General features: G+C 31.8%; 2 protein-coding genes and 1 non-coding gene across 3 annotated transcripts in view; 1 reads left to right on the top strand and 2 right to left on the bottom strand.

The window, feature by feature from the left end:
- Window positions 1–15437, bottom strand: part of LOC143049665 (NAD(P)H oxidoreductase RTN4IP1, mitochondrial-like) — a 32650-nt gene that overhangs the window by 2213 nt on the left and 15000 nt on the right. Inside the window, exons 7-9 of the mRNA XM_076223308.1 lie at window positions 3245–3381; window positions 2248–2437; window positions 598–690 (exon numbers count right to left, since the gene is read on the bottom strand). Coding sequence (XP_076079423.1) covers window positions 598–690; window positions 2248–2437; window positions 3245–3381 — 420 coding nt within the window. The remainder of the gene's footprint in view (window positions 1–597; window positions 691–2247; window positions 2438–3244; window positions 3382–15437) is intronic.
- Window positions 44–192, top strand: LOC143050068 (U12 minor spliceosomal RNA). The gene has a single exon (XR_012970454.1). It is a non-coding gene; the product is annotated as a U12 minor spliceosomal RNA (small nuclear RNA).
- Window positions 6835–8537, bottom strand: LOC143049664 (uncharacterized). Its single transcript, XM_076223307.1, has one exon. It carries the CDS (start codon window positions 8503–8505, stop codon window positions 6955–6957), a length of 1551 nt encoding a protein of 516 aa, XP_076079422.1. The 5' UTR covers window positions 8506–8537; the 3' UTR covers window positions 6835–6954.

Genomic DNA, 15437 nt, shown 5'->3' on the forward strand with positions numbered 1-15437 from the left:
GTTGTGGGAAATACTGACAAGTTGCCTTCCCAATTCCAATTTCATGCCTTAAACTAATGAGTAAGGAAAATAATGAGCCTGGGTAGCTACAGGCTCCCTAGCATCATCTAGGAAGTATTTCTGCAAGGGTACAGGTCGCCCCCTGGTGACCCGCTTACTTTGCGGGATGCCTGGGTTGCAGTGATCTGCCTGAACCCTAAATAAACAATTCATATAGAAAAGAAACTAATAAACATTTTGAAAATTATTTACAATGTTGTCCAATGTATCTTTCAACAATGTATGTACAGAATGGGGATTTCTTTCTCTTTTTCTCAAATGAAAGCAAGGTAGCAATCCACATAGAGAAATGACAACTTTACTACAGCACACAATATTCAGATGCCATTCTCATCAGGTTTTTCTGTTTTTCTTCCATCTCTTCCTTTCACATTAGGGTTTTCCTTTAACTCCTTGTTATGCCTAACCAGATTACAGACAAATTCAAATTCGTCTAATTTTTGTTTCAAACTTAACAAATGCCTGTTCTAAAGATTAGGGAAACAACATGAGTCCACGAAAGATACACATAAATGATGTTTTTTACATAATATTTACCTGGTCATCATCTACAAGTTTAGCAAATCTTTCTAAAGCTTTCCCTGTGGGTAAATAGATTGCCCATCTATGGCTTATTCCTTTTCTTAAACCCTACAATTCATAAAAGAGCATGTAAATAACAGAAATACAAAGGTACAACACTATTGGTTATGAATAAAAAGAACATAGCTTACTATTGGTTATGGGTTTTACTCATTGTTGAAGGCTGTAGGGTGACTTATAGTTGTTTTAATTTCTGTGCCATTTGTTCTCTTGTGAAGAGTTGTCTCATTGACAATCACACCACAGCTTCTTTTTTATTGTGACTATATTTAGTGAATATAGCAATAAGTCAACAGTGTAAGCCCAATATCACAAAATGAAACTGAAACTATATGATGCCTTAATCAGCAGTCTAAAAGCTAATGTGTGATTTCATTTATTTTGGAGGATACTAATTTTAATGGATTTTAAGAGAACTAATCTTTTCATGGAAATTTAAGTTGGCTTAAGTCTGTATACAATTATGTAGAAAATGTGAACTTCAAGGAACATGTAAATGTATGGATTTACTAGTTTTCTAAATTGAATTGTTTTATATCTTTTCAATGAGGGGCTTTTTATAACAGTATGGGTTTTCTCATTGTTGAAGGCCATGAAATACACAAATATTGGTATCTGACAAATAAAACGAATTCACAGTACCACTGTTATCTATGTTACAACGAAACTCATACAACTGTCCAGGTTATGCTTAACAATTGTGTTAAGAGACTTTATATTTTTAATTTTGATTTTATTTTTTTTTCAGTGCCGCTCTTTATAAAAGTAAGAAAATTGGTTAGTACTATAAAAATAAGGACATGTGGTATGATTGCCAATGAGATAAATATCTTCAGAACTTCAAATGAAGTGAATGTAAGCAATTATATAGGGCATCCAACAAAGATAAAAATCTATACATTATAGTTGGCTTTAAAAGATTGTATGAATGCCCTTTAAGGTCAAGCATCAAAAGTCAGTTTTTTGTTATGATAGCCCCAAATGACTTTAATCTGTTATCGTCATATCTCATTTTATAACTGACATTAGTGTCAAATGGAGTAACATGTTAATTGTTTATGTTATTTTAACAAATATTTTACTGTCATGTCGGTTCCACAATTCTTAGATATATGACGATGTGGTATGAGTGCCAACTTGACAACTCTCCATCCAAATCACAATTTATAAAAGTAAACCATTATAGGTGAAAGACCCCTCATTGAAACATAAGAAACAATTCAATTGAGAAAACTAACAGCTTAATTTATAACAAAACATTTAAGGTGGTACCCATCACTTTAACTTAAATTAATTTGGCTCGTTTAATTTTCTTAAAATTTTGACAAAGTATTTACTTTGACCCTTTGACAAAAATATAAAAATTTGAAAAAAATTGAACCAACCGTTTTATCAGAAAAATTACACAGGTTATATAGCAGTTTGACAAACACTTATTCTGATCATTGAGAAGCTTAATATTCCCTTAACAACAAAACGTTATTTAAACTTTTAGTTGATTTTACAGAGTTATCTCCCTGTAGTGTTAGGTACATCCTTAAGGAAATTCAAATATGACAGACTTGTGTTTAGATTTTAGTTGTAACCTTTACTGAATCTCCATACCAAAGAAGTGTCAATAGCAGCATCTGACAGCGATCTTAATAGTCCTACAGGTATACCATAGTCATCAATGTTCTGTAAAAACGGATGTTTTAACGTTATATATTTGGAGTCATTGCATTTGGAAGATTTCAAGAATTCCATCGAATATCCTGTTTTCTCCTTTCCAAAACTATCCAATATTATGTCAAATCTGAAATAAAATACCATTAAATTGTAATTAAATGATTTACAACAAGAGTGCATTCACTGAAATTTCTCACCTTCTTACTTATCATTGATTTTATGTTGGAAGTCCTAAATTTAAAGCTATACGACAAGTATCAAATAAACATGATCTAAGAAAATATGGTCACAGTCAGAAAAACAAAACCGGACATACATGTACACCTTACAATCATTCCATACACCAAATATAGTTGACCTATTGCTTATAGTTTCTAAGAAACTATTTAACATAAAAACTTAACATGACCAATGAACCATGAAAAAGAGGACAATTAACTAGATCAAAACGAAATGCTTGGAAATTCTACTGTGGTAGCTGGAATGTGAAAGTTTCAAATTATGTGTTGTACTTTTATGTCATCATATAGAATGATAGGCAAATGTATATGTATTGTGCCCCCAGAGAATACAAGAATCCCATCACTTTTGTTGTACATCAATGTTGTCCATAAGATGTGATTCATTGATCTTTTGTCTATTTGTTCTGAAGTGTTTGGTTAATCAGTACTTTTTGTACTGTCATTCAATATTTATTGCCAATTTTTCAGCTTCTCTGTGATATGAACTCTTAATCTCAAATTTGTTACACATATCTGTATGCAGATAATTTACCTCACGATTTTGTCCTTCTGTCAAAAATTGCAGTTCAATTTCTGATTTTAGTTTTTCCTGCTTTCAAATTTATTCTTTAGTCAAGATAATTATTTACTGATTTTTTAATTGCTTGTATGCCAATAACTATGACTTTAATACAGAACAAAATGTAACATACTTTTCCATATTAGCTAATTCTTGCCTGACATCTTGTTTTGTGTAGTCAATGACAACATCAGCACCAAGGGAGGTTACTAGCTCTATTGCATCTGTACTGCATATTGTAGCTACTTCAGCTCCAAAAGCCTTCATCAGCTATCAATAAAATAAACAAGTATTTTAACTTAAGATTAATGGATGTTTCTTTATATAACACTCAGTCAGGTTGACAAAAATGAGAGATAAATTGTCTACTGTTCTAATTTGACATATTTCAGTCATTATAAATTACTTGATTGAATGGTAAAATGTTTGAGACCTTTTAAAGCTTGCAATGTTATATGGATTTTGCTCATTGTTGAAGGCCGTTTTTTTAAATTTTATTTATTCGTCATTGGGTCTCATGTGGAGAGTTGTACAATTGGCAGTTGTACCACATTTCTAAAGGTTTTATTATCTAATATTTTATAATGTATATGTCCTGTTTAATCATGGTGTTATACACAAGAAAAACTAAAAAAAAAAAAAAAATGTGCAACAGATCTGTTTGCCAAATTATTTAAAATATTTCTCCACTTTAAAAATTAAATTTGAAGAATTCTACTTGCTCAGGCACCATGGATGTTATCAACACATTTCTGATGACATTGCATCACAACAATTTGAGCACAAGTAAAAAAAGAAAGACCTTTTAGCATTTACAATTATTTTCATTATAGTTTCTATTATCAATGTTATATGAAAATTAAATTATAAAGAATTAAAATATTGAAAAAATAAATTATATATGAATTAATTTGTTGTTCGGTCACACTTTCAATATTTGAATTCCTGGATAATTCATTCAGTATAACGGTTGATTCATTAATTTCTCTTTGGTACCAATTATCATAAATTAAGAACTAGAGGGTCCAAGGACCCTGTGTCGCTCACCTTAGATTTTTGTTGACAATTGATGCATGAAATAGGGAAACTTTGTGAACCAAAATCTTATCTTTCTTGTGATTGAACTACTTTCAACTAGTTTTTAGTTTTGAGGTCTAAAACACACTTTTCAAGTATTGTGTTGTTCTCTCATGGACATACATATCTATATATTTGTTCTATATAAACTCATCATCAGTACCAGGACTACATTTTGTATATACGCCAGACGCTATCATTACTGGTCAAGGATCATCAAGAAAACTTTAATTGATTTTGACATGTTCATCATATACAAGTTGTTCAATTGGTTTTGACAGCAAAGTTACTGATCATTATGGAGAATGAAAACAGATCAACTGTATCAATCTTTTTACTGGACCCAAGATTATACTCTTTTATGAGTGGTGACCTGATCTTTAAATTAAGATTTAAAATGAATAGGTATTACTTGAATTGAACAAGAAGGTAGACACAGAAAACTAAGTTTTTGCTAGCTTAAATAGAGACGACCTTTATAGTAGTTCTAATATGTGTGAAGCTGCTATTTGTTTGTCATTTTTAGGTTGTGACCATGTTTGTCTCCAACTCATTTTTTTTTCTCTTCTGCAGGTTTTGTTCTTATTAATTTCAAAAATGAATGGGGTGTGAAAAGTAATAAAAATACATCAAAATTAATTGTTTATTATGAAAAATTTGAACACATCAAATACTTAAAATAATGCATTATAATATTCATTGTCTTATACATTTTTTTTTATATATGTGCATTAAAACAGTTCACTTATAGAACAATATTTACATTCTATAACAACACATTTTAAAAGTCAAAATATGAAAGTAAATACAGTATATATAAAAAGCAACACAGCGATTGTATTATGATATGATTATTGTTTCCATAACTTGACCTTCAAAATAACTTGAAGTTAATTTGTAAAGACTTGTCGAGAAGAATATTCAAGAGTTTTTTTCAACTTAAAAGTCTAGATTCTATATATAATTTATTTCCTCTTGAACATTTAACAACTATCTGTCAAAGTATTTGTCATTTTTGTTTCCTTTCTATTCATGGTATACTGAGTTGTACCATAGTATCTCCGTTTTAAACTTTATTCATATCAGTTCTGGTGGATTTGCTTTAATGCAAGATTCTAGAGTTTACTCCATACGTTTATTAATTTTTGTTATGATGATGTTATTATAACAACAACTGAAACAATCTATATAATTCTTATTTTCTTCAGCAGTTAGTTTACTGAATTTACTTTGCATATTATAAAACAGTCATTAAATGTTCTCAAATTTCTTCTCTATTAAGCAAATGTTCTCAAATTTCTTCTCTATTAAGCAAATGTTCTCAAATTTCTTCTCTATTAAGCAAATGTTCACAAATTTCTGCTCTATTAAGCAAATGTTCACAAATTTCTGCTCTATTAAGCAAATGTTCACAAATTTCTGCTCTGTTAAGCAAATTTTCCGATTTCTGCTCTATTAAGCAAATGTTCACAAATTCTTCTCTAATAGGCAAATGTTCACAAATTTCTTCTCTATGAAGCAAATGTTTACATGAATTGTTCATTAGTTTCTGTTTTATAAATGACTTCTACATATTTATCAAATGTATAAGCAACCACAGAGTTGAGTAGAATGACAAACTAATGCAATATTTGATTTTTTTTTCCCTCAACATTTAACCCTTAGCATGAATTAATGATTTACACATATTGATAAACCTGTACTTAGAATAAGACATGAAATCATAAGAAATCAAAAATGTTGGATTTATGGATTGTTTTTCAATTTGGAGAACTCCAAGTACTTATATTATAATAAATCATGTGGTATTTGTACAAAAACTGATTTATTATGTCTGATATGAACATGAGAGCATTTCTTAAACAGAAAAGTCAATGAATATTGGATGAGATAAATATATAGATTAATTTGGCATTACAAAAAGTAAACTGTACATACTTAATCATGATAAATGTTTAGTATATTATATATATATAGTGAATAACAGTATTGTAAATTGTATCAAGTTATCTATATCAAAAATTATAATCAATATATGTACATAACAGCAAGGATTTCAACATTCATAAACATTTTGATTATTTAATCATAGTTCATCAAACAGCCAGTTAAATTTAATCATTTTGTAGGAAGAGAAATGAGGCATGGAACTTGTGATCTTCAAAACTCCCTTTTTACATCTATATTAAAGTAATGGCTTTTGATTGTATTCAAAAATAAATATTTCAAGAATTATATATATATATACATTTATAACAAGTAAATATCAGGAGTGTTCACATGCGAAGTGCACATAACTCTCCACTGATACAATGAGCATTCAGGTAGTAGAAGTTCTAAAATTTGATATCTCCAATCATTACTGACTTGAAATAAATGGAATTCTACTTTTCTTCCATAGCAAAATGGTTGACCAATCACCAAGGGCCTTTCTGCTTTATGGAAGTCAAAGCAACACAGTTTCAAATTTCTTTACCTCTGCTACCGTTAATCCAGTGTACCTATAAAGAAGAAAGCTTTGTAAAGAAGCTTTCTTCTATACAGGTAATACTGGATATCAGAAGTTTTGAAGCCAACTCCATTTCTATTCCTACTTATGAAAAGGCAAATCTGTTGGAGTGGAAACCCATTTTCCTTTAAAACCACTCCTGCACATTTGAGGTTGCATTTTCAGCAACCACAAATGTGTCATGTTTTTCAGCGGGTTAAATTTTCATTGTTTCAAGCAAAGCTGGTTTCGGCATATAAAATAATCATTACACTGAATCATTGTGTTTCAATGGCTACATATATAACTTTATGATCTGACCAATAGGAATCAAGAACATCTGTTTCAAAATTTACCTTACTATCAAAATTTAGGAAAATTAAGTCCAACAATGTACCATAAGATGTAGTAGGTTTAGACACAATTTGTGAACAGCAAAATGAATCTCTCATGAACTTTAAAAAAGAAGTGTTCCCAGTGTTTAAATCAATATTAAAGTCTCCCATTATGATAATTTTTGGATGTCTTAAATACACATCAGGAAGAAGGTTTGCAAGGAAAGTATCTTTTAGTTGTTGCAATTTACAGATTGGTGCTTTGTAAACAAAGACAACTTGAAAAAGACCTTTGCTGGGTGATATTATGTCTGCTATAACAAACTCTAAAGATGGAGTTGAGAAAGTGACTGTATTGTGAAGAATACAATCATTTCGATAATATAATACCAAACCATGAGGTGGTCTTGTATTAAAGTTTGTTTGCTTTTGGTCTAATCGAACTGGTGGTTCAAAACCAGGTACATGAAAATCATCATTTTCATCTGTTGAAACAAGTCTTGATTCAGCAATACCAATAACATCAGCATCCAAGATGTTAGGGTCTGATTTTATATCATTAAAGTGAGCATGCAAAGACCTTGAGTTGTTGAAAACTACTTTAAAATAGTTACTTGATAAATTATACAATGGCTTAAAGCACAACTGTAGAGTTGCATCTGTCCTTAGTCTGTGTAATTCTTGTCGAACACACTCTGCTACAGCTATTGCTTCTTGATTAAGATCTAATATCTGTAATCCAGTTAAAGATGTTACTCTGCTTAGCGCAACATAGTGAATATGTGGTATTTTCCCTTTACGTTTTGATTTCAGACTAACAACAACTTCTTGTAATGTGTCTCCTTGCGATTTATGAATTGTTTTTCCGGCTGCTGGACGAAGAGGAAATTGAATTCTTTCAAAGGTCTTATATTTATAAGTAAATGACCTTTTAATGTCAAACATTGGAGTCCATGTTTTTTCAACATCTTTTCCATACAAGTGTGAATATTTTCTTCTACTGTTAGCACCAATTCTGGCATCCTCAAACTTAACCCATATGATACTTGGTCTTATAGATTTAGTTTTGCACTCTATCAATTTAAGTTCACAAGTTGAACCATTTGTGAGACCATCAGTGACTTCAATATTAGCTGTAAGATCATATTTCATCCCAATTGCTAATACCACTTCCTTTGCAAGATTGGCTGTATCAGACTGTTTTTCTGGTAAAGAACTAAGTAATTTTGTTTTTACAGATGCTGGTAAATCCCCACAAACTGTGTCAACTGCTTTAACTTTAACCTTTTGTGAGCCTAATTTAGATATGTATTGTAAATTAAAATGATCCACTAAAGCATTTTCAACAAACAAATGAGTAGCATTAGTTCTGTATGATGGATCACTGATTGAAACAGTTCTTGTATTTAAAACTGCAAAATCATTTTCAGTCAGCTGATTTTGTCTCAACCTATTTAGTAATTGAGCAAATTCCAAATCATCTTTTTGTCTCATTATTTCAGTAAGTTCATGAAAAGAAAATAATAATTTCCAGTAATTAGGAGCTAACACTGTTAATCCTTTGCTTAGATCATTGAAAATCCAGCTGTCAAATACAGGTTGGAGTTGGAAAAAGTCACCAATAGCTATGATACTCACGCCACCAAATGAACAGTTGCTTCCCTTGATTTTTTTCAGCCTTCTTTCCAGTAAAGAGAACATTTTGTTTCCAACCATTGTGTATTGAGAACATCACATGACAGTGACTGGTCAAGTCCTTTATTTGGTTGTATCTGGAAAGCATTGTGAATAGTCAGACCATTTATATTGTAAGCTGCCTTTCCAGTAGGAGCACAAAGAAGAATTCTTATATCGTCAGGGTCCTCACCTTCAATAGAACATAAGTGTCTGTGTAAAGCTTGAAATATTGTTCTGACAACTACAGATTTTCCGCATCCTGCTCCACCTGTCAAAAATGTATAAAATGGTTCATGTTTTGTTTTAACCCATGTGACAACATGTTTGAAAAATTCCCACTGTTTCTTATTCAAGGATCTTATCAAATCAAAATAATCACTCTCACTTATTCTGTTGGCATGATTTGTCAATTCTACTGTTCTTGCTTCAATTCCAACTTCACGAGACATATCATACAGTCTATGTTCTGTTGGTCTATCTGGATTGAAATGAACATACTGTTCTGATTCTGTTGGGCCTATTTCAGCATCTTCCATTTCTACTTGCTGTGTGGCAGGTGCTATTTGATCATTCTCATTACAATCATTTTCTGCCTCTTCTATAGCTTTCTCTAGATCTATTACTTTTCCTTCATATTGCTTAGCTTTCTTTTCTAATAGTCTTGAAACAGTCAAGTACATTTTTTCAAATGTTTCATGTCCACATTGCAAATCTGAAAGTTCATTTCTCCATGGATAAAATAACATTAAGCGTTCTCTGTAGAAGTTTTCAGAGTCAGTCTTGTAATTATATTTAACATATCTTATAACCTTCGGTGTTTTTCTTTGGTATATTCTAATACCATTCTTCAGTGTTATGTTGATTTTGTTATTGTTTTCTTCTATAACATCTGCATTTGTCTCTTCATTTTCACTTTCAGATTCATTTTCCTGCTGTTCTGTTTCATGATCTGAGGATTCCAAGTTTTTAGGATACTGCAATTCAAGCTGAGATACATAGTCTGCTAAACACCAGTTCTCCAGTTGTTTTGGTCTACGCGAGTATCTTTTAATATCATTGTCTGATTCTATTTCAGTAGAGTCTGGGCCTAGTTTTTCTAGGGCTGATGATTGTTTTAGAAGGAAAGTTCTTTTGTGTTGTGGAGATGTGTTAATGAAGACAACTTGTCTTGTTGCTTTTGTTAAAGGCATCTGTAGTGTTAAGTATGTTGCTTCTTGTGCGCTTGTTTCAACAGAATTTGAAAAGTAATTCCCAATGTGCCTTACTTGATGCTTCAAGTCTAAATTTCCCTGTCGTGCTTCTTTTGCTGCTTGGTCTAGTAATGCACTCATACCTTTTTGTGACTTGCTTATGTATGAAACAATATACACTGCACATGCAAATGCATCTAAAACAAACTGTAAATCATGGTTTGCTTGCCAAGCTATCAACACAGTTTTCATGTAACCATTAACACGGACTTCAGATGGTTTTCGTTTGAGAAAAACTTTTGGACCACTCAAGTTGCTTCTTATGGCCTTTATGTAATTTTCATCATTCATTTGTAACACATCATCTAAAAACATGTCATATGTCATCTGGTCTATATCTTCAGAATTGTGAAGTATATTAATTTCGTTTTGTATTTCTTTATATATAGCCTTGTACTTTTCTATGTCATCATTTTCTTTCAAAGGCTCTAAGATTACTGTTGCTTTCATAGGTGGAAGGGGGAAACCAAAACGACAAATTGGGTGACCTTTTTTTCTGCATGTTTTAGAATGTTTATGAACTTGTAAATTGACTAAACTAGTGTCATTTTCTGAAAGTGAACAGGAGACATATTTATCAATAAATGCTACAACATCTTCATTTGAATTACTTTCATATACTGGTGCATTTTCAATCCAAATCAAGATATGAATATGTGGTGAACCTCTCTGTTGAAATTCAACTCTATAAAAAAAGTCTGTCAATTTTCCAATAGGATCATGATCACTTTTCAACACCAAGTTAATAAACTGTTGGACACGATAGTCAAAATATCTAGAGCATGTCACAGGGTCTTTCTGAACAAGTTTAGATTTCTGATTCCAATCCATTTCTTCCAATTCCTTGTCAGTATACTCTTTGCCATCATTTAATTTTCCTAGAATTCGTAACAAATCTTTCCAGTTAGTGTCTGCAGATGAAAGAGAGCCAAACCATGTTGGAAGACCCAATTGTCTGATCATTGCAAACAAATCTTTTTTCCTCTTTTCAAGGTATACTGGAGAGTTTCTTAAACTTCTAAAGATGTAATAACCTTCATCTAATCTTACAAGATCATTTACAGTGTTAGGATTGAGTACATCTTTTGCTGTCCATTTTTTTCCTTCTGATTGACACCTTCTCAGAGCAAGATTGACCTTATCACTTATGTTTTTTAACTGAATTTTCTTCAACTTAAAAAAAATGTTTGGTACAGACTGTGCTACTCTCCTATCCATGGACCTTAGTTCCGATTTGACAATATCAGTATAGTGAACAGAAACAGACCTGTCTTTATTATCTGGCCTTCTTTGACCACAAAATATAGTTGGAAAAGATAAGTACTCTGCATCAGGATCACTGTAGAGACTAATTGGTCGTTGACCTTCACCAGGAGCAAAAGTTAAACCTGCATCACATAGTGGATTGTCGTCTGGAATGTGATCTAAAAGTGTATCTGTATTACCAACATGTGTTTCATTTTCATCTACTTCACTGAAATGATCCGAGTCATGTTCTGAATCATTTTCATCTTGGTTATCCTCTTGTTCTGTACTATTTTTTTCATTTGGTATTTCTTCTTCATTTATTTTTGCTATTTCTGTAATCCAATCCTCATTTATTTCTATTCCAGAAGACTTGTACAATTCACTTGTTCTCATCAAATAATGTAATGCACAAATGACAGCAAATGGTCTCACATTTTCACTAAAATCACACTTTTTGAATTCCAGCTTCTTCTTCAGTTTAACTGATATTGTTCCTGATTTCTCTAATGTATGAGGAAGTGAATTTATTGTAGGTTGAACTTCAACAGGCACATTTACAACATTGCCTTTAACTGATAACTGTCCACCTCTAGGCAACTGTCGAATCTGCATAAAAGGAATTCTTAATGATAACAGTCTCTCTTCTAAGGGATACAAATTTAATTCTTTTGGTTTTTGGGGAAATCCCATCTTATTTGCTATTGCAAAGCGAGGTATTTTTTGTCTTTTAATTGCATTTAGACAAGTGTGGCATATCCATTCTATGTGCTGTACAGATTTAAAATTTGTAAAACAATGAGACATGTTAGCAGGAGTATTCATTTTAATAGTTTTAGCATTAACTACAGAATCACAGAACCAAGTTTGATGACAAGAAGTACATATATATGTAGGACCTTCATTAATTTTTGTTTTAAAATTTCTTATGCAGGTATCAAGGGTTATACCGTGAGTTCTTTTCTTTTTGAGGTCTTTTTCATGATCTGTAAAATCAATGTTTTTTCTTTTAGTACTTTTGACTGTCTTTTCATAACATCTGTCTATATCTAGGTATTTCTGTCTTGAACTTTGTTTCTTCAAACGCTCATTTTCTAAATTTTCTGGATGTGACCTATATTCTTGTTTTCTGTGGAAGTCTCGTTTTGACTCATGTTTTCTGTAGTTTTCATCTTGTCTGGCAATTTTTTTCTTTTTTGTTTCGTTTCTTTTGAAATTTTCATTCTTTCTAGCCTCTCTTTTAGCAGCAAGTTCTCTTCTATTGAAATTTTCATTCTTTCTAGCCTCTCTTTTAGCAGCAAGTTCTCTTCTATTGAAATCTTCATTCTTTCTAGCCTCTCTTTTAGCAACAAATTCTCTTTGTCTTTCCATCCGTCTTAAATCAGGATTATCTCTTTGAGACTTTTTACTTTCTGCTTCAGCCCTTCTATAATTTTCATCCTTTCTAGCCTCTCTTTTAGCAACAAAGTCTCTTTGTCTTTCCATCCCTCTTAAATCAGGATTGTCTCTTTGAGACTTTTTACTTTCTGCTTCAGCCCTTCTATAATTTTTATCCTTTCTAACTTCTCTTTTAGCAGCAAGTTCTCTTTGTCTTTCCATTTGTCTTATGTCAGGATTATCTCTTTGAGACTTCTTACTTTCTGCTTCAGCCCTTCTATAATTTTTATCCTTTCTAACTTCTCTTTTAGCAGCAAGTTCTGTTTTTTTGAAATCTTCATTCTTTCTAGCCTCTCTTTTAGCAACAAATTCTCTTTGTCTTTCCATCCGTCTTAAATCAGGATTATCTCTTTGATACTTTTTACTTTCTGCTTCAGCCCTTCTATAATTTTCATCCTTTCTAGCCTCTCTTTTAGCAGCAAGTTCTCTTTGTCTTTCCATTTGTCTTATATCAGAATTATCTCTCTGAGACTTCTTTCTATGTGCTTCTGTTTTTCTGTAATTCTTATCTTTTCTTGAATATCTTTTAGCATTTAATTCTTTTTCCTTGAATTGTTTGTTTTTTCTTCTTTTTTGCATGTAGTTTTTCATATATACAAACTTGGGTACTTTCATATACTGGTAGGAAACTTTTTTTTGTTTTGTGTTCCTTAGTTTCTGATCCTCAAAGTAATTCTTAATCTGCTTGGTCAAATCTTTGTCAGTATCTTTATTACTGATACATACAGGTAAAATTTCAAATTGAGAGTCTAAATCAATTTGTAAACTGGTGTAAAAACCATACAAGTAACTGAGGAGGTCATGTAAGTCAGCAAATCCAATCAAAATACTTTTGCCAGAGGAATCTAATGGATTATTCAGTGCACATTCTGAATGAGAATGAGTGTCAAAAAAATAGTATGTATGATTATCTATACTATTAAACGAGAAGACCTCATTTTGGGTGTCGCTTCTCTTCTTTCCACAATAAAGTAATCATCATGCCTCTGTGTCCTATAGGTACAGTGCATAGTCGCATTTGTCATCCATTTTTATGATTATTCAGATTGAGTTATTTTGGGAGAAAAACAAGAAAAAACGCATCCGGATATTGATTCCGTCATTGTGCGAAATTTTAAGTCATATTAGACTTCCGTTTTGCGTTTTTCTGTATTCTTTGAACATGCATATGCTACGAATAAACGGTGTATTTTCTATCTGCTATCTTTTTCAAGTTTACTATCCACGGCGGTCACAGGGTAAACTAAAAAGAGAGAGAGTCTGTATAATATAGAAATGACCGCCGTGGATCAATTAGTAACCTGAGAATTGAAAGTAAAAAGCAAATACACTTTATTTATAGTAATGAATGTTCATTGTATACAGTTAAGCGCTAAAAGTATGCATGTGTTATTAATGTTAATACAAATAAAAAAAAATTAGCAGGGCTAGGAAAACAATTGTCCTGTCCCAAAGCACCTGACTTTTGATACCTTTTCTGAAATTCTCCATCAATTAAATCTTTTACAAAAATTCATTATAACAAAAAAAAAGAAGGTGTGGTATGATTGCCAATGAGACAACTCTCCACAAGAGACCAAAATAACACAGAAATTAACAACTATAGGTCACCGTACGGCCTTCAACAATGAGCAAAGCCCATACCGCAAAGTCAGCTATAAAAGGCCCCAAAATGGGAGCGTCTAAACACCACCTAGGCCGCCTTGGTGCACTAAGCTCCAGGAAGTCGGCGCGTGCCATATAAAATGTTAATAACTCTTTTATTTCTGAATATATTTACACCAAAATTTAAATATATGCTCTTTATTCAAATCTGTATCGTACTGAATGACCTTGGTGCTTATTTGACTGGTCCATCATGGGCTTAGTGCACTTCCTGGAGCTTAGTGCACTAAGGCGGCCTAGGTGGTGTTTAGACGTACCGCCCGAAATGCAATGTAAAACAATTCAAACGAGAAAACTAACGGCCTTATTTATGTACAAAAAAAATGAACGAAAAAAAATATGTAAGGCTTAGACATAAACAAACGACAACCACTGAATCACAGGCTCCTGACTTGAATGTTCTTAATATACTAAATGTATGTGCATATTGAAATTAATAGAAAACAAAAAAATGGGAATTTGGGAAATAAAGGAAGTACCTATGACTTTTGATACTTTTCCTGAAATTCTCCAGTCATTAAATCTTTTGCAAAATTTTTCCTACAACACTTTACATACTTTCAACCACGCTCTGATTGCCCGCGATTTCGCGGGTGTGTTCTAGTAATAATAAACTGCTGAACATATGGCTCCAATCATAATAAGAAATTTGTTCGACTGCTTTATACAATTTTGAATTGCTTCTTGTAATGTGAGAAATCCAGTCAACTCTTGGTACTGTAAAGCTATTCCAAACAGAATATTTTGTTTGTTAATTATAAAAATCCCTTCAGGAATTTCTATTTTGACAGGAATTTCATCAAAATTTAAGAGCATATTTTTAAATAATCCCTGTGTTGTTAATTCTTGAACATGATTCCTGTAAATTTCATCACCTTTATTCAAAATGTAATCCAGGTTCAGTGTGTTTGAATCAAAATTTAAAGAAGAAAGTGATAAGAAAACTAAGCAATTACAAGTACATTGGTTTCCCCTGCTTTGATCAGCAAATTTTGTGGCATACTGGTCAAAAGTTCCAAATTTAATAAAGTTTGCATTAAAAGAATTGTAATATTTTGATACTCCTTGTTCTGAATTAGTTTTAAATTGTTCATTTTGGTCTTGCAACAGATTAGTTTGGATAAAACAATGAGAATCTTGTTTGGCATAACT

This window comes from Mytilus galloprovincialis, chromosome 10, assembly GCF_965363235.1.
Source record: "Mytilus galloprovincialis chromosome 10, xbMytGall1.hap1.1, whole genome shotgun sequence".
Lineage (NCBI taxonomy): Eukaryota > Metazoa > Mollusca > Bivalvia > Mytilida > Mytilidae > Mytilus > Mytilus galloprovincialis.

Excerpts from the sequence above, each read along its gene's own strand:
- LOC143049664 (XM_076223307.1), bottom strand. The coding sequence starts at position 8,505 with ATGAGACAAAAAGATGATTTGGAATTTGCTCAATTACTAAATAGGTTG.